The following is a 24532-nucleotide window of genomic DNA, read 5'->3' as shown; positions in this document are numbered from 1 at the left end:
CTGAATCAGGGCACTGATGCAGAGGTTGGTGTCAGAGCCCAGACAGACATCAGCCCTAAACACTTCGAGAATTCATCTTCTCCTCTGCAGCAACTCCCCGTCATACCATCGAAGGTACAAGCATGAGGCAGGAGGGAGTGGAGACAAACATGGAGGATGAACACCATGGGACTTCACTTCTCCTGGCTTTCCTAGCCCTGGCTGGGTTGTGATCTTATCTTCGACTCTTCTTTCAGTCCTCATCTATCTTCCTCTGGAATCCTATCACCTCCTGCCCCTCTGCTTTCCTTTCTCAGGGCTCTAGCTGAGGGTTTCTGTGTCTCATCAGGCAAATACCCCTGACCTCAGCCCTATTCAGCAAGAAAGTCATTCTCTTCTACAAGCCTGAGGTCTTCATTTTCCACTGGTCCTTCCTTGCTTAGAAGCCTGGATCTTCGGTCTGACATTCAAGACTCCTGATCGCTTCTCCCTGACCATAGTGTCCTAGGACCTACCATGACCCAAACTGCTGCCCACCCTCTGGTACATGCTGTTCCCTCAAGGCTCCTATTCTTCTATCAAAGACTAAGATAAATAGAGATTACGCTTCCCGGAACACCCGAACACTTGCTCTTCCCGCCCCACCCTGAACGCCTAGACGTTTCGTGCCACAGAATAGAAAACGAAAACCCTGTCACACATCAACCAATCTACCGGGGCTGACCCCGCCCCTGGAGGGCGCTCCTTAGGCCCCGCCCATGCAGAATGCCTCAACCCAGAACTCCCACCCAGCACCGCGGCTTCCGCCTAGGACAGCTTGGGCCGGAAGTGTCGCGTTGCCATGGCGAGGATGGGCGCGGGGCCCGCCCCCGTGGCGCCTGGAGCAGCGCCGGGGCCCAGGGTCGGCCGGTCCGGGTCCAGGGAGTGGCTACTAGGGCTCCAGGTGAGACGGCCTGCGGTTGTGAGTAAGGGTCCGGCCTGTATGGGAACGTAGGCCAGGCCCGGCGCGGCGGGGCGGGGCATGGCGGCTGAGCCGGCCCTGGTGCTTCTGCGGCCCGGTGCTGGCTCGGCGGGGCAGGGAAAGGGGTCGTGAGGGGCCTGCGGAAAGGGCGCCAGCGAGGCGGCCAGCGGAAGGTTTTTGGTTTTGTTTTGTTTTTGTGGAACCTAACAGTGAAGGTAGTTCTTGCAACCTGTTGGTCAGGTAAATCGACCGACAGTCTTCATTCTGACATGATGAAGACAACGAAGGAACTTTCCTATGCTTCATGTGGGCTTTGGAGTTAAGTAAAAGCACACGCTTGAGCTTCTTACGGCTCAAGTGCCTCATGGATTGTGATTAGGGGAGGAATGTAGATCAGTCTGTGAAAAATATTTGGGTTCCTGGCTGAACCAGTGCTGGAGGCTTGAGGCAAGGAGGATAATACGGGTGCAGAAGAGAGAGAGAGGTGCGTATTGGCTTGCTCCGAACAGAGCAAAGCTGGCTGACCCCCAAACGCTCCCCCTTCCTTTCTTCCATGTCCTTACTTGTGACACAGACCTCAGTGAACCCTCTAGGTGTCTTTGCTCCCCAGGTATTCCCTTATAGGATTGGGGTTTGTCTTCCTTCAAGCACCCTGGTTCTCTTAAAAGGGCTGCCTGATTCACTTCAGGGAACCAGAGCCGCTACTAGCCCAGCATAGGAGCTGATTTGGTTGAAGGACTGTTGGCTTAGTGAGATCTGCCCTACTGATCTTCATATTGTCATGGTGATGGGATTTTCAGAGCTCAGAAGGGCTGCCCCTTTTGCCCAAGAAGCCCCCCCCCTTTTTTTTTTTTGAGACTTCCTTCTTCTGAGGCCAGGATTGGGTTTCTTCCCTATTAGCTGGGCCCTTCCTAGTCTTTCTCCTTCTTTCCTTCCTTCTTCTTCTTCTTCTTTTTTTTTTTTAAAGAAATAATGTTTTAAAGTATTATTTATTTATTATCTTCTGGGGTAGATGCATGCCATGGTGCACATGTAGAGGTTAGAGTCCGTTCTCTCTCTCTCTCTCTCTCTCTCTCTCTCTGATACAAGGTCTCTCTCCATAGCCCTGGCTGTTCTGGAATTCACTGTATAGGCCGGTCTCAACTTACGGAGAGCTCCACCTGCTTCTGCCTCCCAAGTGCTGGGATTAAAGATACGTGCCAGCCAAGCCCGGCTCATTCTCTCTCTCCACCTTGAATGTAGGGAAGTTCCTGGGGGTTGAACTCAGGCTTGCAGGGCAAATGCCTTTACCTGCTGAACTCTCTCTCCAGCCCAGTTTTCACTTTTTTAGACAGGGTTTCAGTATAACCCAGACTGGCTTGGGATTTATACCTCCCTGCCCCAGAGTGCAGGGCTGATGGATACAGGCCTGTACCACTGCCCCTCTTGTTTCTTGCTTGACCCCTCCTGCCTCTTCATCACCAGCCTCTTCATTATCATCATCACCAGTAGGGTATAATTGTACTCTGCTGTGGGCTAGCAGGCATCTTGCAGCAGGACTTACTCTGTTTTGAACTATGTCTGCAGGTTCTTGAGTCTATGGCCTGTTTCACCAGGTGGTTACTGTGACGCCCTCCGTATAGGCAGCTGAAGTTTGTCAGTCCCAGATAACCAACCAGGCTCCCAGTCCTAAGGTTCTACGCTCTCTGTCCCAGCTGTGTCCCACTCCAGTGCTGATTCTACATCCACCCACCGGTCAAAACCTGTGGCAGCCACAGGTTCTTTCCTCCCTCTAGACTCTCTGGGAACTTCCTTTTGTTAGTACATCGAACAATAGCATATACACCAGAGTAAGACCTGTGCATGTCCTGTCCGTGAGTCCCCTTCGGTGCTGTATTCAAGGGGCTGCCATATTACTGTTCATCTGTTCATCGTTTACTGAGTAATTCCTATGAGTCAGGCACTGGCCTAAGCTCTAAAGGAACTTCAACAAATCCAGAGTAAAGGGCATGTCAAATAAAACATGATGAGATAAGAGAGTTACAAGATAGCCATGGGAGACTACTGAGGAGGTATTGCTTAAGATTACGATGTGATCTGGGTGGTCCTTAGGTGTATATAGTAGGAGAACTTTCCAGACAGAAACAACAGTGATTTCTGAGGTAGGATGAGGAAGACAGCAGTAGTGCCAGATAAATGTGACAGGCTGAGCCTTAGAAAACTTCAAAATGTTTCAGATTTGCCCACCACATTATTTCCTTCAGGACACTTCTGCTGTTTTGTAGAAAATCAGCCCCAGACTACACACAATTGAGGAGCTTTCTCAACTAAGTTTGTATTTTCTGTTGTATGCTGAATAGTATTTTATTATTATTATTATTATTATTATTATTATTATTATTATTATTATTATTACTGTGTGTGTGTTTTTAAGACAGGGCCTCACAATGCAGCTGTGGCTGTCCTGGAACTTGCTATATAGATCAGGTTGGCCTCAAACTCATAGAGATCCACGTCCCTGCCTCCTGAGTGCTGGGATTAAAGGCATGCGGCTTTATTATTTTTAAAAGAAATTTTTAAAGGGTTTAACTTATGAGCCGGGCTCTATAGCGCACTTGGGGAGGCAGAGGCAGGCAGATCTCTGTTAGTTCGAAGCCAGCCTGGTCTACAAAGTGAGTCCAGGACAGTCAAAGCTACATAGAGAAACCCTTTCTCCAAAAACCAAAGACAAAACAAAACAAAAAAAAGATTTAATTTATGGTTGCCAGATGGGGTGGTACACTCCTGTAATCCCAGCAGGGAGGCAGAGGCAGGTGGATTTGTGAGTTTGAGGCCAGACTCTGCAAAGTGAGTTTCAGCATAGCCAGGGCTATGTAGAGAAATTTTGTCTCAAACAAAACAAAACAAAACGATTTACTTCATGTGTGCGAATGTCTTGTCTGCGTGTTTGTATGTGCACTACCTGAGTGCCCAAGGAAATCAGAAGAGGTTGCTAGATCTCCTAGAACTGGAGTTAAGCTGAGCCATGTGGGTCCTGGGAACTGAACTCATCTCTGTAAGAGCAATAAGTGCTCTTATTTTTTTTGAGACTGAGTCTTAATGTGTAGTCCTAGTGTAGACTAGGACTGAGTTCAGAGATCTTCCTATCTCTGGAAGATTAAAGATTTTTCTACCACTCCTGGCTAGGCTGTCATAAATTTATTTAACTATTTTAACTGTCATAAATTTATTTTAACTATGTGCATTAGTGTGAAGGTGTCAGATCCCTTGGAATGGGCATTACAGACAGTTGTGAGTTGTCATGTGGGTGCTGGGAATTGAACCCACATGATGGTCTTTTGAAAGAGCAGACAGTGCTCTTAACCACTGAGCCATCTTTCCAGTCCTACACGTCATTTTTTAACTCCTGACTTGAACTGAGTTTACATACAAAGCTTGCAGGGCTGTGGTAGTGCATAACTTTAATCCCAACACCCAGGAGGTAGAAGCAGGCAGATCTCTTGAGTTTGAGGTCAGCCTGGTCTACAGAGCGAGTTTCAGGACAGCCAGGGGGACACAAAGAAACCCTGTCTTGGAAAAACCAGGGGGAAAAATTGAAGTCTTATACTATTCTTTTGATGGTCTATAGTAGCTGTAGTATGTTCCCTCATGTGTTGTGTGTGTGTGTGTGTGTGTAAAGTTTGGTTTTGGTGTGCTGTGGATTGAACCCAGAGTATCAAACATCCTAGGCAACTGCTCTGTTACCTACTACTTACAGTTGTTTTCCTTCATTTGAGAAAGGCTCTTACTATAGACCCCAGGGTGGCCTTAAACTTGTCATCCTTCTACGTCTGCCTCCTTGTTGGGATTACAGACATGTGCCATTACAACCTGCCCAGCACTGTGGCTGTTACTTCATGAGGGATAGCCTTGGAATGGACACCAGGCTGGCCCGAACTGAGCTTCTGGAATTTTGTGGTTATAGGAGTTGACCACCATGTCTGCCTTCTTTTTCCAAAATTTTCCAGATAGACACTTTGTATTCATTAAACAAGACCTCCTGATCCTCCTCCTCTAGATGCTGGCAGGTTGTACTGTACTTTGTTCCTAGAAGTTTGCAGAGTGTAGGTGCCTCACATAGGCTGAATCATACAAAATTGGTCCTTTTATGTCTTACACTTTTGTAGCATGTATCAGAATTCCATTCCTTTTTATAGCTGGGTAATATTCCACTGTATGAATGTGCCCAGTCTTGTTTGACCCTGTGTTGATAGTAGTTGGCTTGTTTCCACTTCTTTTTATTGTGAATGGTGCTGCTGTGAATATGACCATGTAGGTAACTAGCTCCTAGCGTTTCTTCTGGAAATGTACCCACAAAGTAATGTTCTTCTTTCCCTTTTCTACTGTTTGGTTGATAGAGCTATATTTCATTCTTTAATTGAGGTTCACAGTCCTGAAGTGGAAAAATTGAAATAACATCAATGTTTAGGTGTACAAATTAGATCGTTTTGTCTGCGGGTCCATTTTCTTATCTCCTGTAGCCTGTGAATAGCAACCACCTTCAAAGGGAAGCTGCCTTCTCCCTCATCACCAGTCCAGTAGTGTTTGTTTGAGATAGGCTGTCATTCTGTAATCCAGGTTGACCTTGAACTCAGTACGTAGAGCAGGCTATCTTTGAATTTGTGATGATCTTCTTGGGTGCTGAGATTATACAACATTTGGCATTCTTGAGGGATTTTGTCTGTATGTTTTGTTTTGAGACAGGGTCTGTATAGCCTAGGTTGCTAAGTAGCTGAGGCTGGTATTGCTCTTCCATGAAGTACCTATGTGTGTGTGCTCCCATGACCTACTACTGCCTTGAAATATTTGAACTTGATCATGCTATGTTCTGTGCTCCTCCTCCTTCTCCTCTCCTCCCTAGTTTCTTTAGGGCCATATCAGTGTCATGTCAGCTCCCACCTTTTTTTTTCCTCCCATCTAGTTTCCGGTAATTTGCTAAGTACATTTTTGTTGTTAAAAATGTCTCTATTGAGCTTGTCCTGTCTGTGTGTAAGGAGAGTCTTAGCCAGCATAACCATTGTTCAGTGTAGGACCCTACACTCCTCTTGTTCTAAATCTGGGACTGTTACGACTCATACCTCTTCTGTCCACCATCTAAAGCCTATGTCATAGTGCAGTGTGGTCCCAGGGTCACCGACCTGCCTCATGTAGATCTGAGTCATGGTCTCTCAGGGACCAGAGTTTGAGTCACAGCAAAGTTTTGTTTACTCTTCAAAGCTCACTTTTGTCATCTTTTGTGTCCGACAGATCTTAGTTTCTAATTTACAAGGGGATCACAGTAGAGACAAACAGGACAGTGCATGGGAAGTTGGGTACTAGATTCTTTTTTTTTTAAGACAGGGTTTCTTCATGTAGCCCTGGATGTCCTGGAACTGGCTCCATAGGCCAGGCTGGCCTCAAACTGACAGAGCTCTCCCCGCCTCTGCCTCCCGAGGGCGGGGATTAAAGGTGTCCACCACTGCCCAGCTGGGTACCTGATTCTTTGTCTACCCTCCTTGGCCCTCCTCTTACCCTCACTGAGTGTCACTTCTCATTGAATGTCTTTTCAAGTGTCTACTGCTCCATTAGCCTTAAGCCTTTAACATGTTGATTTGTGTTAATAGGTATATTCTGGAGCTAGATAGCAAAAGGAAAAGAGAGTGAAGAGGAAGATTGAGAGCCTCCCTTGATATCTGGGGAAAGGCCCTCCCAGATTCCCTACTTAGCCATGGGTACTGGGGCTGGCTGGAATATATATGCAAATATATGGTCCTCCCCTGCTGTTACTGTGCTAAGTAACCTTCATTTTGTCCATTAAAGATAGGGGAGGATTGAATTTCATATGGTCCTGCTTAGGACATGGGGGTCAGAGCATTGAAAAGAACAGAGAGCCTCAGATGAGTGCCAGAAGGGCAGCTAAGACCAGAGCATAAGCCGGTAGGAGCTGCCTGTGAAGCAGGAGATCAGAGAAGAGACTTAAAGAGTTTTCTTTTGATACAGTCTCCCTAATTTAGGCTGCCTTCCAGTTGGTTGCAATTCAGCGATGACCTTGAACTACTTCCTCTCCTACTCCAGTGCTAGGTTTTTTTGTTTTGTTTTGTTTTTGTTTTGAGACAGGGTTTCTCTGTGTAGTTGTTGGCTGTTTTGGAACTCACTCAGTAGAACAAGCTGGCCTCAAGCTCACAGAGAACTACCTGCCTCTGCCTCCTAGGATTAAAGTTGTGTGCTAACACCCGGGCTGAGTGCTAAGATTGTATAATTGTATAATACTGAAGGTATTAATGTCAGAGCCTGGGCTCTAACGGTCCCAATAAACTAGGTTTAGCCACTCCTCCTTAATAAGCCAATTTAAACAAAAAGTAATAGTAAAAAGCAGAAGGAGATTTATTTAGTATGGCCATATTGGGAAGGAAGGGGCCATTCCTGACACTCTTCCCAATGTGAGCACATTAAAAAACTTTTTTTTTTTTTTACCTCTTTTTGTTTGTTTGTTTTTGTTTTTTTGAAACAGTCTTTCTCTGAGTAATAGCCCTGTCTGTCCTGGACTCACTCTGTACACCAGGCTGGCCTTGAACTCACAGAGATCTGCCTGTCTCTGCCTCTTGAGTGCTGGGATCACAGGCATGCACCATGACGCCTGGCTTTGCTTTTCACTCATAATTTGGCTATTTTAGTTGCTTTACTGAATGCGGGTAAGATGGCTTAGCAGGTAAAGGTACCTGCTGCCCAGCCTGATGACCGGAGTTCCATCTCTGAGACCTATGTGGTAGAAGGAAAGAGTCAGTTCACTCCTGTAAGCTGTTCTCTTCCTTCCACGTGTGCTCATTACATACTGCTGCCTGCCTGGGCCTTGCTGTGGCCATGTAGACCAAGCTTGCCTTGAGCTCACAGGGATCCACCTGCCCAGAGAGGAGACTCTTGATCATGCGTAGCACACAAGTAGGATGTAGTTCAGTCCAGCAGTTGTCTGTGGGCCAGTGGAAACAGTGGAGCTGGAGCAGACTCACCGTGCATAGGGGAGCATCACAGCAACTTGAGTGGTCAAGGTTGGATTGTAGAGATGAGAGAGCTTTGAGAGCTATTGCTCTCTGGCTAGACACAGATCACTCCCAAAGTAGTGTTTTTAAGTCAACATCGAGCTAGGTGATGGCTTAGGCCTGTGACCCCATCATTTAGGAGGGCCTGACAGGAAGATTCCTCTAAATTTGAGGTCAGCCTGGGTTCCATCGCTAGAGGCCAGCTTGGGCCTTCGTGTAGAGACCCTGTCTCAAAATATTGGGAGTGGGGTGGAAGCTGAGCATGGTGGTACATGCCTTCAATTCCAGTACTCTGGAGGCAGAGGCAGGCATACCTCTGTGAGTTTGAGGCCAGCCTGGGCTACAGAGTGAGACCCAGTCTCACAAACAACAAACAAACAAAAATTTGATTATTCTGAGGTCTCTGTGGTAAGGGATGTGAGAAACACTCAGTTGGCTGGTTCTGGTCCAGGTTCTGGTTCTGGTCCAGGATTGTGGTCATGTTGCCAGCAGCACTTTGCCATCTGGAGGCTCAGCCGGGGCTGAGAGCCAGCTTCCCAGAGGGTTTGCTCTTATGGCTGTGAGATGAGAGGCTTCCGTGCCTCCACTGGATCTCCTAGGGCTAGGAGTGTCTCTAGGACACTTTGCCTCTGGGAGAGTGACTGGTCTGCAGGGAGCACAGAGAAGAACCTGGAGTGCCTTTGCTGAGCTGACTGTGGACACCCTGGGTTCTTCTGCAGTGAACACATTTTAGCTCTGTGCTGGTCCCTTAGATGATGCTGGGGCCCGGAAAGGACGCCTGCATCTCAGAGGAAGTCTTGAATTAGGAGGTTGAGCTCAGAAAGCACTTCGGCATTGAGTAAGTGACTGGATGAATGAAATAGAAAGAGGAGAGGGCTCACCTTTCTCGAGCCCAGGAGTACCTGGGTGATGGTCATTGTGGTAGAATTGCAAAGATAGAGTGGAGGGACACGTGGCAAGGACTCTTGATATCAAGGACACTCCCAGCTGTGACCTCAATTCCTAACGGTTCTATCCATTGCTTGGTGAGTGGTTGAGCTATTCCTCACGAGTTACACATTGGAACTTCTGCAGGAATCTAGAGACAGGCAGGCGGGCAGGAGTGGAGCCCTACTGTAGTAGCAAGCTGGGGAAGGACAGGGATTTTAGACACCAAGTGTCTTGGGGTGTGGAGGAAGGGCCTGATTGGGGCTGGTAACCATCCTCCTTTTCTGGCTTGAGATACTTGTTGGCCTGCAGCAGTGCTTTTGAAATTTCCTTGACTCTACGAGGTGAGCCCAGAAACCTAAGCTTCTCTCTTGTGGATTCTCAGCTTTCTCTGGCTTGAAACTGGGATACTTGTTCTTCTGGCCTCCCAGGGCTGTTTCAGGTGCCTTCTGATGGCAGTTCAGTCTGCTTAGGGTTATATGACAACTAATTCTTTTCCACAGTTCTGCCTAGGCCATCCTGTTGGTTCTTACTGCTAGTGAGACTAGGCACTCTGGAGGCTGTTTATGTCGTCGTTATGTGTTAGGAGCTTTCCACATCCTCTGTGACAAGGCCCTGTTGAGCGTCAGTGATCTGTATGGGAAGCCTGGATCTGTGATTCCACAGAGTAACACCTGGGATAGATGGCTGGGGCATATTTCTGCCCCACAGACACTGTGGTGGCATGAGAAGGCCACAGTCACTCGTGCCTCCCGTCATTTAGTCTGTTGTTGTTTTGAGTCAAGGTCTTACTGTGTAGCCTTGGTTGGCCTGGAGCTCCTAGAGATCTGCACATCAGGCTGGCCTGGAACTCCTAGAGATCCTCCTGCCTCCAGAGTGCTGGGATTGAAGGTGTACATCAGGTCTGGCCTAGTCATTTGGTCTTTTTTGGTTTGGTTTGGTTTTTTTGAGACAAGGTTTCTATGTGTAGCCTTGGCTGTCCTAGACTTTCTTTGTAGACCAGGCTAGCCTCAAACTCACAGAGATCTGCCTGCCTCTGCCTCCTGAGTGATGGGATTAAAGGAGTGTGCCACCTCACCTGAATATCATTTGGCTTTTAAGTATTCAGTTTTCCTTTATTCCTTCTTCCTCTTTCTTTCCTCTTTGAGACAGGGTATCATTCTATAGCCCAGGGTGACAGGGTGACCCTGGAAGTTACTGTGTGCCTGATGCAGCTTCCTGGGTTCTGTGATTACAAGCTTTTAGCCACCACAGCAAGAGCTTGCTTGCTTTATTTGTTTATTTGTTTGTTTGTTTAGGTAAAGTCTCATTTTGTGTCCCAAGCTGAACTTGAACTAAGTCTCCCAAGCTGTTGGCATTACATGTGTCTTTAACTTTTTTGTTTTGTGTTGTTTTATGTAAATGGGTGTTTTGCCTGCCTCCATACCATGTACTTGCAAAAGCCAGAAGAGAGTATTAGATCACCTGGAACTTGAGTTAAAAATCTTATAAGCTGTCATGTTGCCATCTGAATTGAACCCAGGTCTTGTTGGAGAGCAGCAAGTACTCTTAAACACTGAGCCATCTCTCCAGCTCTTACTCATTTCTTTTTTGAAGGTTGAATCACATACAACTAAGAAGTAACTAAGAAGAAATCTCTCCCCTAGCTCTCCTTTAGTGATGCGTGCCTATCACACAATTCAGATTTCAAAGGAGTGGAGTATGCTTCGTGACTTTACGCAGGCTTCACGGCTGCACATGCACTTGTGTGTGCTTGTTGGCTCTGTGCAGTCAGGCAAGACAGTCTAGTCCTGCACCCAGCACCCGCCCCCACTCTGAGGACCTCTGGGCATCGATGTCTCAGTGCTGCTGTCTAGCACTGAGTATGAATGTATGCAGCATGGTAGGAGTATTCTACTAACAGTCTTATTATAGCATGCCACCTTTCGGGGGGCAAGGAACAGCTTTATTTGATTTATACTTCCACATCACAGTACATTGCTAAGGAAGTCAGGGATGGAAACTCAAATGGGGCAGGAACCTTGAGGCAGGAGCTGATGCAGAGGTCGTAGAGAAGTGCTGCTTACTGGCTTGCTCCTGCATGCCACCTTTTTGCTGTCAGCCTCCATCTACGCCACCTTGTCAGCTGGAATAGAGCACTGTTCTGTAGCTGTCCACCCCGTCCAGACAGGTGGCTTCTAGTTCTTAGCCATTATAAGCAAAGCTTTAATGAATGTTCATGTGCAGACTGGTGGTTGCTTTTTGCTTGTTTATGTTTTGTTTGTTGTCTGTCTAGTCATAGCTGTCCCGGAACTTGCTCTGTAGCAATCTATTTGTCTCTGCTTCCTGAGTGCTGGTATTAAAGGTGTTCACCACCATGCCTGGCTCCACCTTATCTTTTCAGGCAGGGTCTTTCCCTAAACCTGGAGCTCAGTGATTTGGCTAAACTGGCTGGCCAGTGACCTACAAGATCTCCTTGTCACCCCCATTCCACTCCCGAGACTGGGTTTACAGCCATATGCCACAGCCTCTGGCTTTTACATGGATGTTGTAGACTAAACTCAGGTCCTTATGCTTGCACAACAAGCACTTCCCTGACCGAGCCTCCTCCCGGCTCCCTGGCTTATTTCTCCATCCTTAAGCAAACAGCTAAGGGGCTCCGTTACTGAGCTTCATAATAAACTCATATGTGGTATCATATAAGTAAAGCAGACTCTCTTTCTCAGGCTTGTTCTGCCTGTTCGTGCATATTTGCATTGTGAGTTTCTAATGCACTGCTGGGAACTGCACAGACTCAGCTGAACCTGGGAACACTGACTTTTCAGTTCTGAGTCTTCTGACCACAATCAAGGTGGTTCCCTTTATTTGCTTAGGTCTTGCCACTTACCTTTCAATATTGTTTTAGGGCTCTCTGTGCAAGCCTTTTGTTCAGTTTCTTAGTATTGGTGTTTTGGGATACCCTTAAGATAGGAAACAAAGGGCTTTTCTGATGCTTTGTCTTCTCAAGATGCATGTTTTAATCCAGGAGAGGTTTAGGGAAGGGAAGCATTGAGACTTCTGTGCATCTAGGTGACGAGCTGCAACGCTAAGGACCAGACAGCTCTACCTGGGTTTGTTAGCAGCTCTGTTTCCCCCAGTGATGCAAGAAGGTCAGAGAGCTCAGACTGAGACTTGGAAAGTCGGGTGAGAACAGCACTGTGTATGTGTAAATGCTGGAATGTTGGGGTTGGGTTCCAGGTCATTGGAGAGACAGGAAAAGAAGAGGGGGCGGGTTGCATTGAGACTATGGATGAAGGCATCTACTTTGGTGACTAGGTGGGGGGTACAGTTGGGACAGGAGTCATTAGCAGGAAGATGGGGGTCAGGCTGTGAAGTGACAGAGACATGCAGGATTACCCACATGAACACTCAGACCAGCAGGAATTCAGCTACAGGCTAAGACTGCAGGGAGAGGAGGAGACAGTGCAAGTACAGCAAGGCATAAAGATAAAGAGCCTCTGTGGGGTAAGATGGTAACCCACGAGAGGGCTGCCATTATAGGACGGAGCACTAAGAACCCGCAGCCCCTCAGGAGAGGATGGGCTCGCTGGCAGCCATTAAAGCTCCTATTGGGTTTTAGGCCTTGAAGACATATGGGGTGTAGGTCAAAAGCCCTCTTCCCATTTAAGTCTGTTCTGGTGTGGGGTTCCCTTGGAAGGTACTATTCCTCTGCAAGGCTGCTGCTGAACTGCAGGGATCTATCTCAGCATGCTGAGAGCTGTGAGGGCATCTGTGTGGCCTGTGCCTAAGGTCCAGTGAGTCAGGGTCTCAGAATGAAGACAGAGTAGCCTCAAACTCACAGATATCTGCCTGCCTTTTCCTCCCAAGTGCTGGGATTAAAGGTTTGTGCCACTATGCCCAGCTTGGTCATCTGCCTTCTGACCTTTGTTGTTATTGTTGAGGAGAGGCTGGCCTTGAACTCACTGGGATCCTTATATCTTAGCCTCCTGAATTCTGGAAAACAGTTGTGAGCCACCATACCTAGTGAACTTTGTAGGTTTTATTTTGTCTCCTTTTTATATTGCAGATTGTTTGATAACTAAGTGGATTTGTGGGATTTCCTTTCAGTTTCTGGGTTTTATGTCGTTTAGAAAGCTGTGGGGGGGGGTGTTAGGATTATGAAACATTTTCTTCCTTTTCCTTGTACTCTCTCTCTCTTTCTTTTTCTCTTACAGCCATATGTGTGCTGTCTGAAATTTGTTCTGACGTGAAGAGGGTCTTGTTTCCTCAGGCAGCTTTCCACTGCCAGTACTTGAGTCCAATTTGGCCCTATGTGACCCTCCTATGTCCATATGGGTTTTGAGGAGCCCTTCCTGCCACCCAGTTTTCTACAGGAGATGGGCTCTGTCTATACCCCTGATGACCACTTCCACTTGGGCACATTCTCTGGACTTTCCTAAATGCCGCCAGTCCTGTTTCTGAGGGCTCCTCCATCTTTCTTCTTGGCCTTTTCCTCCCTTGTAACTCTGTTGTTTCCAGTCCTGTTCCTTCTAATTTCTACTTTATCCCTTGAATGTCTTCCTGTCTGCTTCCTACTTGTGGGATATCTCCTTGCCCTACCACTTCATCCCTTTGGTCTGTAAAAGTGTGTCTCTCATTGGTTTGAGAGCCGTATCAGCTCCAATAGCATGAAAAGACAAGATGCTACATGATTGCTTGGCTATCTGGGTGGCCTTGTCTGTAGTCCTTACCCTTTTGTTGCCCAGTGTCCATGTACTTTTCTTCCTCCAGATGACAGAGTTAGACCTGTGCAAGGGCACTTGACACTCATGTTGCTCAGGACAGAGCTCTCAACATAGTTTCTACATACAGTAATCTTCATGTGGTCCAGGTTCAACTACTTTGGACCAAGTACAAGTACTTCCCATACTTGACTTTTGTGTCACTTTCTCATGTTTAGTTATAAATACTCTGTGTATGTGTATGTAATAGTGGGGGTGGGACCCAGGATTTTGTGAATACTAGACAAGTACTCTATTACGTAGTGCTACATCTCCAATCCTTCACTGTTTTGTGAGACAGCATCTTAGCATCTTTCCAAGGATGGGCTCAGATGCCAGGGCTCAAGTCATCTTTCCACCTCATACCTTTAGTTGCCTTATCTTTATATGTATGGGTGTTTTCCTGGCCTACATGTGTACCACATCCATACAGTACTCCTAGAGGCCAGAAGAGGGTGTCAAATCCTCTGGGAATGGAGTTATGGATGGTTCTGATCCACTTATGGTGCTGGGAATTGGATTGACTTGAGTTCTGGAAGAGCAGCCAGTGCTCCTAACTGCTGAAAGATACTGATCCATCTCTCCAGCCTTTGTTTTTAACATCTCTTTAGAAATATATTGTTTGTTTATTTTTGGAGACAGATATCACTATATAGCTTTGGCTGGTCCAGAACTCACTCTGTAGAACAGGCTTTAAACTCACAGACAGCCACCTGGTTCCTGAGTGCTGGGATTAAAGTTGTGTATCAGATTTAGTTTTAATTATGTGTGAGTGTGGGTTTGTGTATGTATGTGCATTGTCTTTGGAGGCCAGAAGAGGGCTTCAAATCCACTGGAGTTGGAGTTACAGGTGGTTGTGAGTTGCCCTATGTAGGTGCTGGACCTGAACTTGGGCCCTCTACAAGAGCAGCAAATGCTCTTAACCACTGAGACATCTCTCCAGTGCCTCTCTGTATATCCTTATTTATTTTTACAAAATAGTATAGTTATACATGATCATATATATATATATATATATATATTTAAAATATTTATTCCTTTTATTTGTGCATGTGTGCCTGCCTGCACCGTGTGTGTGTGTGTGTGTGTAGGTGCCCACAGAGGCCAGATGTGGTTAGATTCCCTGGAGTTTGAATCACAAGAGATTGTGACCTGCTTGATGTGGCTGCTGGGAACTGAACCTAGGTCTTCTGCCAAGATCAGCAAGTGCACTGAACCAGCTCTGCAGCCTGATCTTAGGTCTTTTTTTCATAAGTAAACAAACAGTATTTTTTGGGCTCTTCCCATCATAGTACGGTACCCTAGTTAGGTTTCTTTGCTGTGATGAAATGCTGACCCGGAACAACCTGAAGGAGCTTACAGTCCATTATCTAGGGAAAACACAGAGGGCACTGCTGCTGCCTTGAACTCTGTGCCTTACCTAGCTTGCCTACCTGCCCAGAGGAGCCCCTGCCCAGAGTGAGCTAGGCCCTCCCCTATCGGCAGGCAAGAAAATGCCCCACAGACCAATGTGAGGAGGCATTTTTTCTCTCTGTATCGGTTCCCTGTTCCCAGGTGACTCTGGTTTGTGTCAGACTGATAAAAACTAACCAGCATGGTGTGTTTAGAAACTTTTTCATAAAATTTTGAAGGGCCTTATTTAATTATATTCCTTTGCTCAGTGGCCAGGTTCTTTCCCTTGTTGTATTTTATAATCTTACTTGCAGTGAGTTGGCAGATACATGTCAGGTACTTTGTGGCTGAGTCGGTACAGTGTCTGTCTTAGAGGTGGGCTTGAGAGAACATGGCGGGTGTGAACCATGGCAGGTATGAACCATGGGTCATAGTCATTGTGACTAATGACTATTAATATTTAATAATGTTTATTAATATTGTAAACATTTATTAATCCTAATGGGCTTTTTTCCTTTCTTTTTTTTCTCAAGTATGCAATATATTTAATGGATTAAAACATGTTTCCCACCTACATACCCAGAAATATAAACTAAATTTATGACATAAAAATACAGTGAAGCAGACTATATATATTTCCTAAGCTTGTGTATCACATTAGCGAAATAAAGTACTATAATGGGCATATTACTAGGAGAACATTTTTTTCAGGTTAAACTATACTACTTTTTGTGGTTACTAATTTATAAGCTGCACAGTTCCTCTTTTTTGCATTTATTTATTTATTGCAATTTATTCACTTTGTATCCCAGCTGTAGCCCCCCCTTTTTTTTCCTTTCTTCTTTTCTTCTTCCTTCCTAACTTTTTCTTTCTTTCTTTCTTTTTTTTTTTCAAGACAAGGTTTTTCTTTGTAGCCTTGGCTGTCCTGGAACTTGCTCTGTAGATCAGGCTGGCTTCAAAGTTATAAAGATCCACCTGCCTCTGCCTCCAAGTGCTGGGATTAAAGGTGTGGGCTTAATGAGCTTTTCTATGATCCAGCTAGTTCTCCAGTAACTGATACTGAGACTTGTCGATTTTTTTTTTTTAGACAAGCTTTAAGCAGAATAACTGGGCAGTTACAAGTTAAACAAACTAATTTTCTACACCGATCTGGCTACCTCCCCACTGTGCTCTCCAAGTTACTTGCCAATATGTCGTCCTGTCTGGGCTGGATATGCTCCATCAGGCCATGTTCTTTCTCTCCATCTTTTTCTCCTTCTTTCTCCTCATCTCTCTCTCTCTCTCTCTCTCTCTCTCTCTCTCTCTCTCTCTCTCGTGGTCCCTTCCTGAGACCCCAAGCCTGGGAACCAAAGCTACGCCCACTTCTCTACTGCCCAATTACAGGCTGTCCAGCCTCTTATTTAACCAAACAGAGAATATTGGGGGACAAAGTTTTACACAACATCACTCAGTGTACATGAGACTCATCTGGATGTCAACCAGATCTTGGGGCTCAAAATTTAGCATTTATATACATAGCACCAGACCAACTCCCAACACAGCCCATTTCCTACTATGAGGTCAGGCACAGCCTCTGGCCCCAGGGTGTAAGTCCCCAGAGCTTCCCTCCAGCTGAATACTTGCCAGTGGCTTAGCAGGGTTGTGTTGATCCCCACCTGTCCCTCCAGACAGCCAGGAGCCCACTGAGACTCCCTTGTGCCATTTCTACCTCCAGATAGTTTTCCTGGGTGTGAAAATTAAGAGGAGTTTGTTTATCCAGAGTCCTGTCAGTTTCTGCATCCTTGCCAGCATCTTGAAGCCATTCTCTTCAGACACTGATCTCCTTTGGCCTGTGACAAGAAATGAACATACAGATGTTATTCTGCAGAATGGCAGAATCTTTTCTGCTCACCTCATAATCATGAGTTTCTAGGGAGGTACCTGCTCGCTACTGATTGGCTGCGTTTTGTCATGGCCAGGGGTTCTTTCATCAGCTGTCCCATTGCTACCCGCTGCCTTAAGGTGCCTTCTTGACTTGCAGAATGGGCTTTAGTGCAGAGAGGGTCCCAGCAGACAGTATCAGAGAAAGACTTTCTAGGTCTGGAGATGTCCTTCAGAGCTCTGTGCTGTGTGCACTCACCTATGAGTGAGTATTCGAGCCTATAGCAAGTGTACTATTTGTTTCGTTTTTATTTCTCCACTCTGTAGCTGTTCTCTGAACCTTTCCCCCCTTTTCTCTCCTTTCTTCTGTCCCTTCTCTGGGCACCTATCCTTTGTCCCCATTTCTGGGTCATCTGCCTCCACCCATATCATTCCTTGTTTCCTGTGTGTTTGCCCTTATAGCTGTCAGGCTCCGGGCTCACTACAGATAACATGTGGTCGGTTCAAAGGCACTGTGGTAGAGTGATTAGCAGGGCAGTGCTGGCTATACATCAAGTGGGAAGCTGTCATTGCAGACGGTGGGCAGCATTTGGGCAGCTGATAAAGAAGTTCTTGGTGTATCAGGGCTGTCTGTCTCAGAAGCCCTTCATTTGGGTCTCGAGTGCTTAAACCTACTGGAGTCGGTTCCTGTAGCTTTCTCAGCCAGTGGAATTGATTTTGTCTGTAGCAATGGTTATCATAGCTTGGTTTTCCTGACTATAAATTGGGGGTGACAGCAGTTGCTAAAGGGGGTTATATAGTAGTGAAGGGTAGGGAAGCTAAGGGCCCCAAGTAGTTGGTTGTGTTCTCATTGGAGCTGAGGAGAATGGTTTGGGGTTAGGGTGCTAGCCTTGTGGGATGAAAGTCAGCTGCCCCATGGAACACTCTGTAGGCTGGGTCAGTCCAGTGGTGCTCAGGCTGAAGGGTCGGGAGAGGGGTCAGAGTCCTTGTAGGAGGCTCCCCTGTGCTGGGTCCTACATTCCTGGTTCAGCTCATCCGGGTCCGAAGCCCAGTTCTGGAGTAAATAATCCAAATTATCTCCATTTGACATTCTGGAGAGGCTTTGGGAAAGGTTTGTGGAATAGAGCAGGAGCTGCCCTCCTCAGCCTGGTTTTGGCTCTTGTGGTATCGTGGCCATTTGGTAAAACTGCTAGGCTGGCCAGCAAGCCTTGGTAGCTTAGCAGTCTTCATGACTCAGGCAGGCTAGGAAGAGGAACCACACCTTAGGTCCAGCTGGGTCAGCCAAGATTCAGATAGGCAGGAGCTGGCTTTTCCTAGAACTTTAAAAGAGCTCACTGGCTTTCAGCTGTCTAGTTCCCTTTGAGGCTTGCTTCTGGAGGGAGGCCGAATAGACAGACAGTTCCTGGAGTCAGGACTGAAAGCTTAGAGCTCAGCCTCGGCTCACTGAGGTCCCTTGTGGTCCTATCCCAGATCATAGAGTCTGTCTTCAGGCACATTCCAAAAAGATCATGAAGGTGGGTCCAGCAGGTTAAGAGCTAGGTACTGAGGAAGCCAGGCCTCCTGGGTAGTCGGGGGCAGCTGTAAGCCATGCTTATCTTCCTGCTGCAGCCAGAGAGCTGTCTGCACATGTGCTCTAGATGAGTGGACCTAAAGCCAGCGTATTTTCTATTGAGAAGTGATTGCTGTCCTTGGGCTGGCTTCTTTTCTATAGGACAAGGACATCAGAGTAACTTTTCTTTGTCTAATGATGGGGAACATGGGAGACAGCTCTTAATTCCTCTTTCCTGAGGATGCCAGAGTACCCATGACTTCAGCTGAAAGCCACTCAGGATAGCAGAAATACTGACTGGACTGAGCTGGCTTCCTGATGGGAGCAAGGCAGATGCTAGGCTACCCAGTAGACTGAGTCCCTTATGCTGTCCCTGGAGAGTCCAGGGAAGAAACCTTGCCCAACCCAGCCAGCACAGAGCGTAGCCCTGGGATAGCCCATGGACAGCCAGGCTGGGCGTAGTCAGTCCTCCTGGCTGTTGTACTGTTTGCCCTGCACAGCCCTTTCTGGAAAGGATGGGTAAGGGCCTGAGAAACCCCTTGTCCTATTCTTCCCTAGGTGTGTGTGGAGGAGTAGGCTAGAGCACCCCCCCCCCCCCAAGGATATGTTGTTGACTTTCAGTGTGCTGTGGGCAGAAGGTGGGTCCCACACAGGCCTTCCCTGGAGCTCTCCTGCCTCTCCTCATAAGCTGACCTTGATGTGTTTCCTTATTCATATTTACTCCTCAGGTGTGTGTGACGCCCGGAAGGGGAGGCTCCCCTGAGGAAATATTGACAGCCCTCCTGTCTCCTAGCTGCCTAGAGATTGTCACCTGTGGACGCTGAAAGCTGGAACCCTAGGACTGACCATACTCCCTGACCTTTGCTACCATAGCTTGTTCGACCTAGCTGTGCTGACTGAAAAACTAGCCATAAGGACTGAGGTCAGCCAGCATGGAAGAAGAGCAGAGGTTCCTAGGGGCTGCCAGGGGCTTGGTGCTGATTGGCCCTGCCCTCCATTCTCCTAGGCAGGGTGCCAGGAAGCTGGAACTTTGTTATCTGGGTAATTAGCTTCAGACCCTGGACTGAGGCCGGCCTGGTCTTAGGGCTACTTCCCCCAGGCTGTGCACCCTGACCCCAAGAGGGAGGCGAGGCGCTTTGTACAGAGGCCCTGCCAGCTGAACAGTTGAGGTGTCAGTCCTGCCTGGGGAACGGCTGCAGGCACACACCCCCCCCATACACCTTCCACTCCACCCCATGCCACACTGTCCTCCCTGCCCAGGCTCTGCCCCTTAGGGCAACTGGGCCTGGTCACAGTGTGGGGCCTCCCATCTCAGCCTTGCCAGGAACAGAGAGCACCAAGTCTTAGGAAGGGGATGCCCCCAAGGGTGCCAGTCCAGCCAGCTGCCCCACCCTTCAGGCTTGGCCTGCCCCCCCGAACCCAAATCGTGGTGCCCCAGACAGCCCTGTGGGCTAACATCCATCACCATGGCCGAGCACCTGGAGCTGCTGGCAGAGATGCCCATGGTAGGCAGGATGAGCACCCAGGAGCGGCTGAAGCATGCCCAGAAGCGACGTGCCCAGCAGGTAAAGATGTGGGCCCAGGCTGAGAAGGAGGCCCAGAGCAAGAAGGGCCATGGGGAGCGACCATGGAAGGAGGTGGCTGGCCTCAGGCCTCGGAAGCATGTCCTCTTCCCTCCCAGCGTTGCTCTTTTGGAGTCTGCTGCCCGAAACGACCTGGAGGAAGGTGAGTGAGTGTGTTTGAGTCTGAGGGCACAGCACAGCAGGCATTCCCATCTGTCTGGGTGTGGCCCTGCTAGTGTTGGCTCAGAGCTACGCCTAGAACTGCCTCCAGCTCCTGGCTCTAGCCACAGCTCTGCTACTGATAGTCAACTGTCCTTAATAGGGGTGCATGCAGGAGGTCTTCCTGTGAGGAAAGTCAGGTTATGGGAGGGCTGGACCACAAGTGGACACACTGGGAGTTGCAGAAAAATCTAGTACTTGGGCTGACAGCTATCACTGCCTCTTAGCAGAGTGTATGCTGTGAATCCCTTTCCCTTCATGCCTGGCTCCTGAGCCCCATCTCTGGACAGTGGGACAGCATTGCTCACTTCTGGTTAGAGATGGAGGGTGGGTGTTGGTCAGACCCAGTGTGGGACCTAGAGCACATATGGTGTGGCACTCCTACACACTTCCCAAGCCCTTCCTTTGGCTTTTCTCTCCTTTGACTGGAATCTTCTTAGTATGAAGCCAAGTCTAACTGTAGTAGGCCCTCTTTCCTTCCCTGTGCCCTATGCTTTTAACTTCTGGGGCCTGGAGGAAGAGGCACCTGGGATGTCTTGAGGACTCTTCCTGCCTTCCTTTCTTGCAGTCCGCCAGTTCCTTAGTAGTGGGGTCAGCCCCAACCTGGCCAATGAGGATGGCCTGACTGCCCTACACCAGGTAAGCTCCTGCAGGAGGGGGTGGGCCTGGCTGGCCTCACTGAGGCTGGGGGCGGGGCTGAGGTCGCTTGTTTGCAGTGCTGCATTGATGACTTCCAAGAGATGGCACAGCAGCTCCTGGAGGCCGGGGCTGATGTCAACGCTCGCGACAGTGAGTGCTGGACACCCCTGCATGCTGCAGCTACCTGTGGGCATCTGCATCTGGTGGAACTCCTCATTTCACGGTAGGACCTGCTGGGTCACCACGTGGTGGCTCAGGTAACCCCTGAGATTCTTCCTCTGTTAGCTCTACCTGGGAACCCGGAGGGAAGAGTTCACTGTGTTCTTTGGCCTGCCTGGCAGGCTAGACTTCCAACTCTGGACCAAGGGCCTCTCCACAGTAAAGTGCCATTTGGTCAGTGTTGAGGATGGACTTGGTAAGGAGGGACAGGAAATGAGGAGACCAGCTGTGTCTAGGAGGAAGTGCCTGTGTACAGGTGAGGCCTTTACCCCTAAGAGAGAGCAGAGGAAGCTAGTAGCTTCACTAGATTCAGAGACTTCTCCAGTAGGTGAGAGCACAGAAGCTTGGCCATCCTTGTCTGTGTGGATGAGGCTGTCACATACAGGTAACTTGGTAATGGATTAGGGGTGTATAGCGAGCAGGTCCCTGGGGCTCCTCTTGGAGTTGGTATTGAACTGCAGGCATCCTTCTGGTTCTGCATGGTGGAGGAGCACCCCTTCTGTGTCCTGGGGGTCCCAGAGCTCTTCCTTGCATATCGGCAAGTGCCTCTACTATCTTTCTGGGGGTAGATGGGTGTCATAAACCTGAAGACTACAGGTTGGATAGAGACTGCTAAGTCTAGCTTAAAGACAGGATCTAGGGCTGAGGGGTAGCAGCTAGGCCCAGGGGTCAGCTGTGCTAGCAGAAGCTAGGGCTTTGTTTCCCATGGCCTGCCCTCTCTTCCCAAGGACAGCCCTAGGCTGAGGGCCTCTGCTGAGGGGAAATTTGCTGTGAGGGGCTGTTGTGTGAAGGTACTGAGGCTGGTGGCTTGTCTATCTTCCTTGTAGTGGTGCAGATCTCCTGGCTGTCAATACCGATGGGAACATGCCCTACGACCTGTGTGAGGATGAACAGACACTGGATTGCCTTGAGACTGCCATGGCCAATCATGGTGAGTGGACCATGTCGGTCTGCAAGGGGTGGTGCCCTGGGTCATGCTTTCTCTGAGCCAGCTTGCCCCTCAGGTATCACCCAGGACAGCATTGAGGAGGCCCGGGCAGTGCCAGAGCTGTGCATGCTGAATGACCTCCAGAACCTGCTGCATGCTGGGGCCAACCTCAATGACCCTTTGGACCATGGGGCCACTCTGGTGAGAACTCAGTTACTTGGGGGTGTCTGTCCTGGGGCAGGTACTTGGAGGGGTTCAGGGATTCAGGGCTGAGTGGTCTGCCTGCAGCTGCACATCGCTGCTGCTAATGGGTTCAGTGAGGTGGCTACCGTGCTACTGGAGCAAGGAGCCAGCCTGAGCGCTAAGGACCATGATGGCTGGGAGCCTCTGCATGCTGCAGCCTACTGGGGCCAGGTGAGTGTACACAGGAGCAGGGAGAGGGTAGGTTCCTGGCTCTAGCTGGAGCCCTCAGCCAAGCAGCTACTGCTGGCTGCCTGCAGGTGCACCTGGTAGAATTGCTTGTGGCACATGGGGCTGATCTGAATGGAAAATCTCTGGTGGACGAGACGCCCCTCGGTGAGTGTGGGGTTGCCTACATCTGGCAGAAGGGATAGGCCCTGAAGATGCCTGTGACACTTCTGTCCATCTCTTCTCAGATGTGTGTGGTGATGAGGAAGTAAGAGCCAAACTGCTAGAGCTCAAGCACAAACAGGATGCACTCCTGCGGGCTCAGGGCCGCCAGCGCTCCCTGCTGCGCCGTCGCACCTCTAGCGCAGGCAGCCGTGGGTAAGCCCCCTGCTGTGGGTCACTGTCCACTTGCTGAGGCCTAGACTTTGCCCCTGTGGGTGTCAGCTGGCAGTGGAGCCCCAGTAGGGGTTGTGGGCATTGGCTGTGAGATGGGTGATGATGTCTCAGCTTCCTCTCCTCTCAGGAAGGTGGTGAGACGGGTGAGCCTGACACATCGCACCAACCTATATCGCAAGGAGCATGCCCAAGAGGCCATTGTGTGGCAACAGCCAGCACCTACCAGTCCAGAACCTCTAGAGGATGAGGACAGGCAGACAGATGCTGAGCTCCGGCTGCGGCCCCCAGAGGTGAGCATGCAGCCCCTGTACGGCCCCAGGCTTGGAGCTGTCTTGTTGTGTGATCTGGTCACTTAGTTCCTAGTCTTTTATCCTCGATAGCCCCTATGGAGGTGGTAGGCCCAGTGACCCCATGCTTCTAGATGAGCTAGTGTCCCTAAGGTATAGGCTGCTGACCCTTTCACTGTCATGTCTGTCCATCTACCCCCATTTTACACGACCTGAACCCCCAGGCTGGTATGGGTAAGAAAAAGTACCTCCTGATGGCCTCTGGGGTTCTGGCTCTGTCCACAGGAAGACAGCCTTGAAGTGGCCAGACCACACAATGGCCAAGTAGGGGTCCCCCCAGGGAGGCACCTGTACTCCAAGCGTCTAGATCGGAGTGTCTCCTATCAGCTGAGTCCTGCAGAGAGCAATGCCCCTGATGCCCTCGTCCGGGACAAGGCCCACCATACACTGGCAGAACTTAAACGCCAGCGAGCAGCTGCGAAACTTCAGCGACCTGCCCCTGAAGGGCCTGAGACCTTTGAGCCTGGCCTGTCTGTTGACACTGAGACCTCTCAGCCTGACTGTGGCTTCAGCCCAACTGGGGACCCTCCCCTGCTCAAGCTCACTGCCCCCTCAGAGGAGGCTCCTGTGGAGAAGAAGCCATGCTGTTTGCTCATGTGAAATGTGATTCCTCAGTGTGGCACGGTTCAACCCCATGCCCAACCAGAGGCTTCCTCATGCTCTCTGGCCTGCTGGCCCACTCCAGCACATACCCCAGTGCTGTAGGCGAGCCAGCACAGAGCCCCGGACCCCCTCCCAGCCCAGGACACTGGCCACCTTGCTCAGGGATGGACTATGCAGCACTGTACCTATGGGCCTCAGGCCACAGACTGCTTATTCTGGTGACTCTTGATAAAGGCTGTTTGCCACTGAGCCTTCCCGTGTGTCTCACTGGGGAAAGGGCAGGTAGTACTGCTGGGTAAGGAGCCACCCATGCCCAGGAGCACCCAGACCTGCAGATAGCTGCGTGCTGGGGCTTGCAGGTGGCAGCCTCAGCCTTTGTGGGAGGGAAGCTCAAGGCTGGAGGCAAGAAGCCCAGCCTTTACCTCCACCTCTCCTGGCTGGTTCAGCCGCTTGGAGGCTCCTCTGTAACCCTTTGCTTCCCTGAAAGCCATGAGGCACTTTGAAAAAGGACTCTTGATGGGGAATACAGAGGGTGACAGTGCAGAGGGACAGGGACCCTGGCTAGAACAGATAGGATGTTCTCCACCGGACTGGGCCAGAGCCAGCAGGGTGAAACAGGCAGAAGGCTGGCAGCAGGCACTTCCCAGGGTCATGGTCTCAGTTCCTGGCATGCAGCCCTGATTCTGGGGCATGTCTGCCAGCTTCCGCCTCTACTGGTATAGGTGACAAGCAGTTGGCTACTCGGGCTGTGCTGGCTAGGCACAATGCAT

At 49.2% G+C, this 24532-nt stretch overlaps 1 protein-coding gene across 3 annotated transcripts; it reads left to right on the top strand.

Annotated features, from left to right (window-relative positions):
• Positions 1-807: 807 nt before the first annotated feature.
• On the top strand, positions 808-24011 carry Ppp1r16a (protein phosphatase 1 regulatory subunit 16A). Of its 3 annotated transcripts, none has more exons than XM_055626603.1 (11): positions 808-922; positions 19170-20166; positions 20791-20861; positions 20939-21084; positions 21908-22011; positions 22085-22209; positions 22297-22422; positions 22509-22584; positions 22665-22794; positions 22940-23102; positions 23385-24011. In XM_055626603.1, exons 2-11 carry the CDS (start codon positions 19908-19910, stop codon positions 23757-23759), a joined length of 1575 nt encoding a protein of 524 aa, XP_055482578.1. In that variant the 5' UTR covers positions 808-922; positions 19170-19907; the 3' UTR covers positions 23760-24011. The 3 variants fall into 3 exon arrangements, with proteins under 3 accessions (XP_055482578.1, XP_055482579.1, XP_055482580.1); XM_055626604.1 differs by lacking the exon at positions 808-922 and adding an exon at positions 1110-1424; XM_055626605.1 differs by lacking the exon at positions 808-922 and adding an exon at positions 2527-2736.
• The last annotated feature ends 521 nt before the right edge of the window (positions 24012-24532 follow it).

This window comes from Psammomys obesus, unplaced genomic scaffold (assembly GCF_907164565.1).
Source record: "Psammomys obesus unplaced genomic scaffold, mPsaObe1.curated_primary_1811, whole genome shotgun sequence".
In the NCBI taxonomy this organism is placed as follows: Eukaryota; Metazoa; Chordata; class Mammalia; order Rodentia; family Muridae; genus Psammomys; species Psammomys obesus.
The sequence above is the reverse complement of the archived record's forward strand: the minus strand, read 5'-3'. Positions and strand labels throughout refer to the sequence as shown.

Coding starts and splice junctions, on each gene's coding strand:
- Ppp1r16a (XM_055626603.1), top strand. CDS start 19,908: ATGGCCGAGCACCTGGAGCTGCTGGCAGAGATGCCCATGGTAGGCAGG. Junction 22,012..22,084: donor GACTGCCATGGCCAATCATG/GTGAGTGGACCA, acceptor CTTGCCCCTCAG/GTATCACCCAGGACAGCATT. Junction 22,795..22,939: donor TCTAGCGCAGGCAGCCGTGG/GTAAGCCCCCTG, acceptor CTCTCCTCTCAG/GAAGGTGGTGAGACGGGTGA.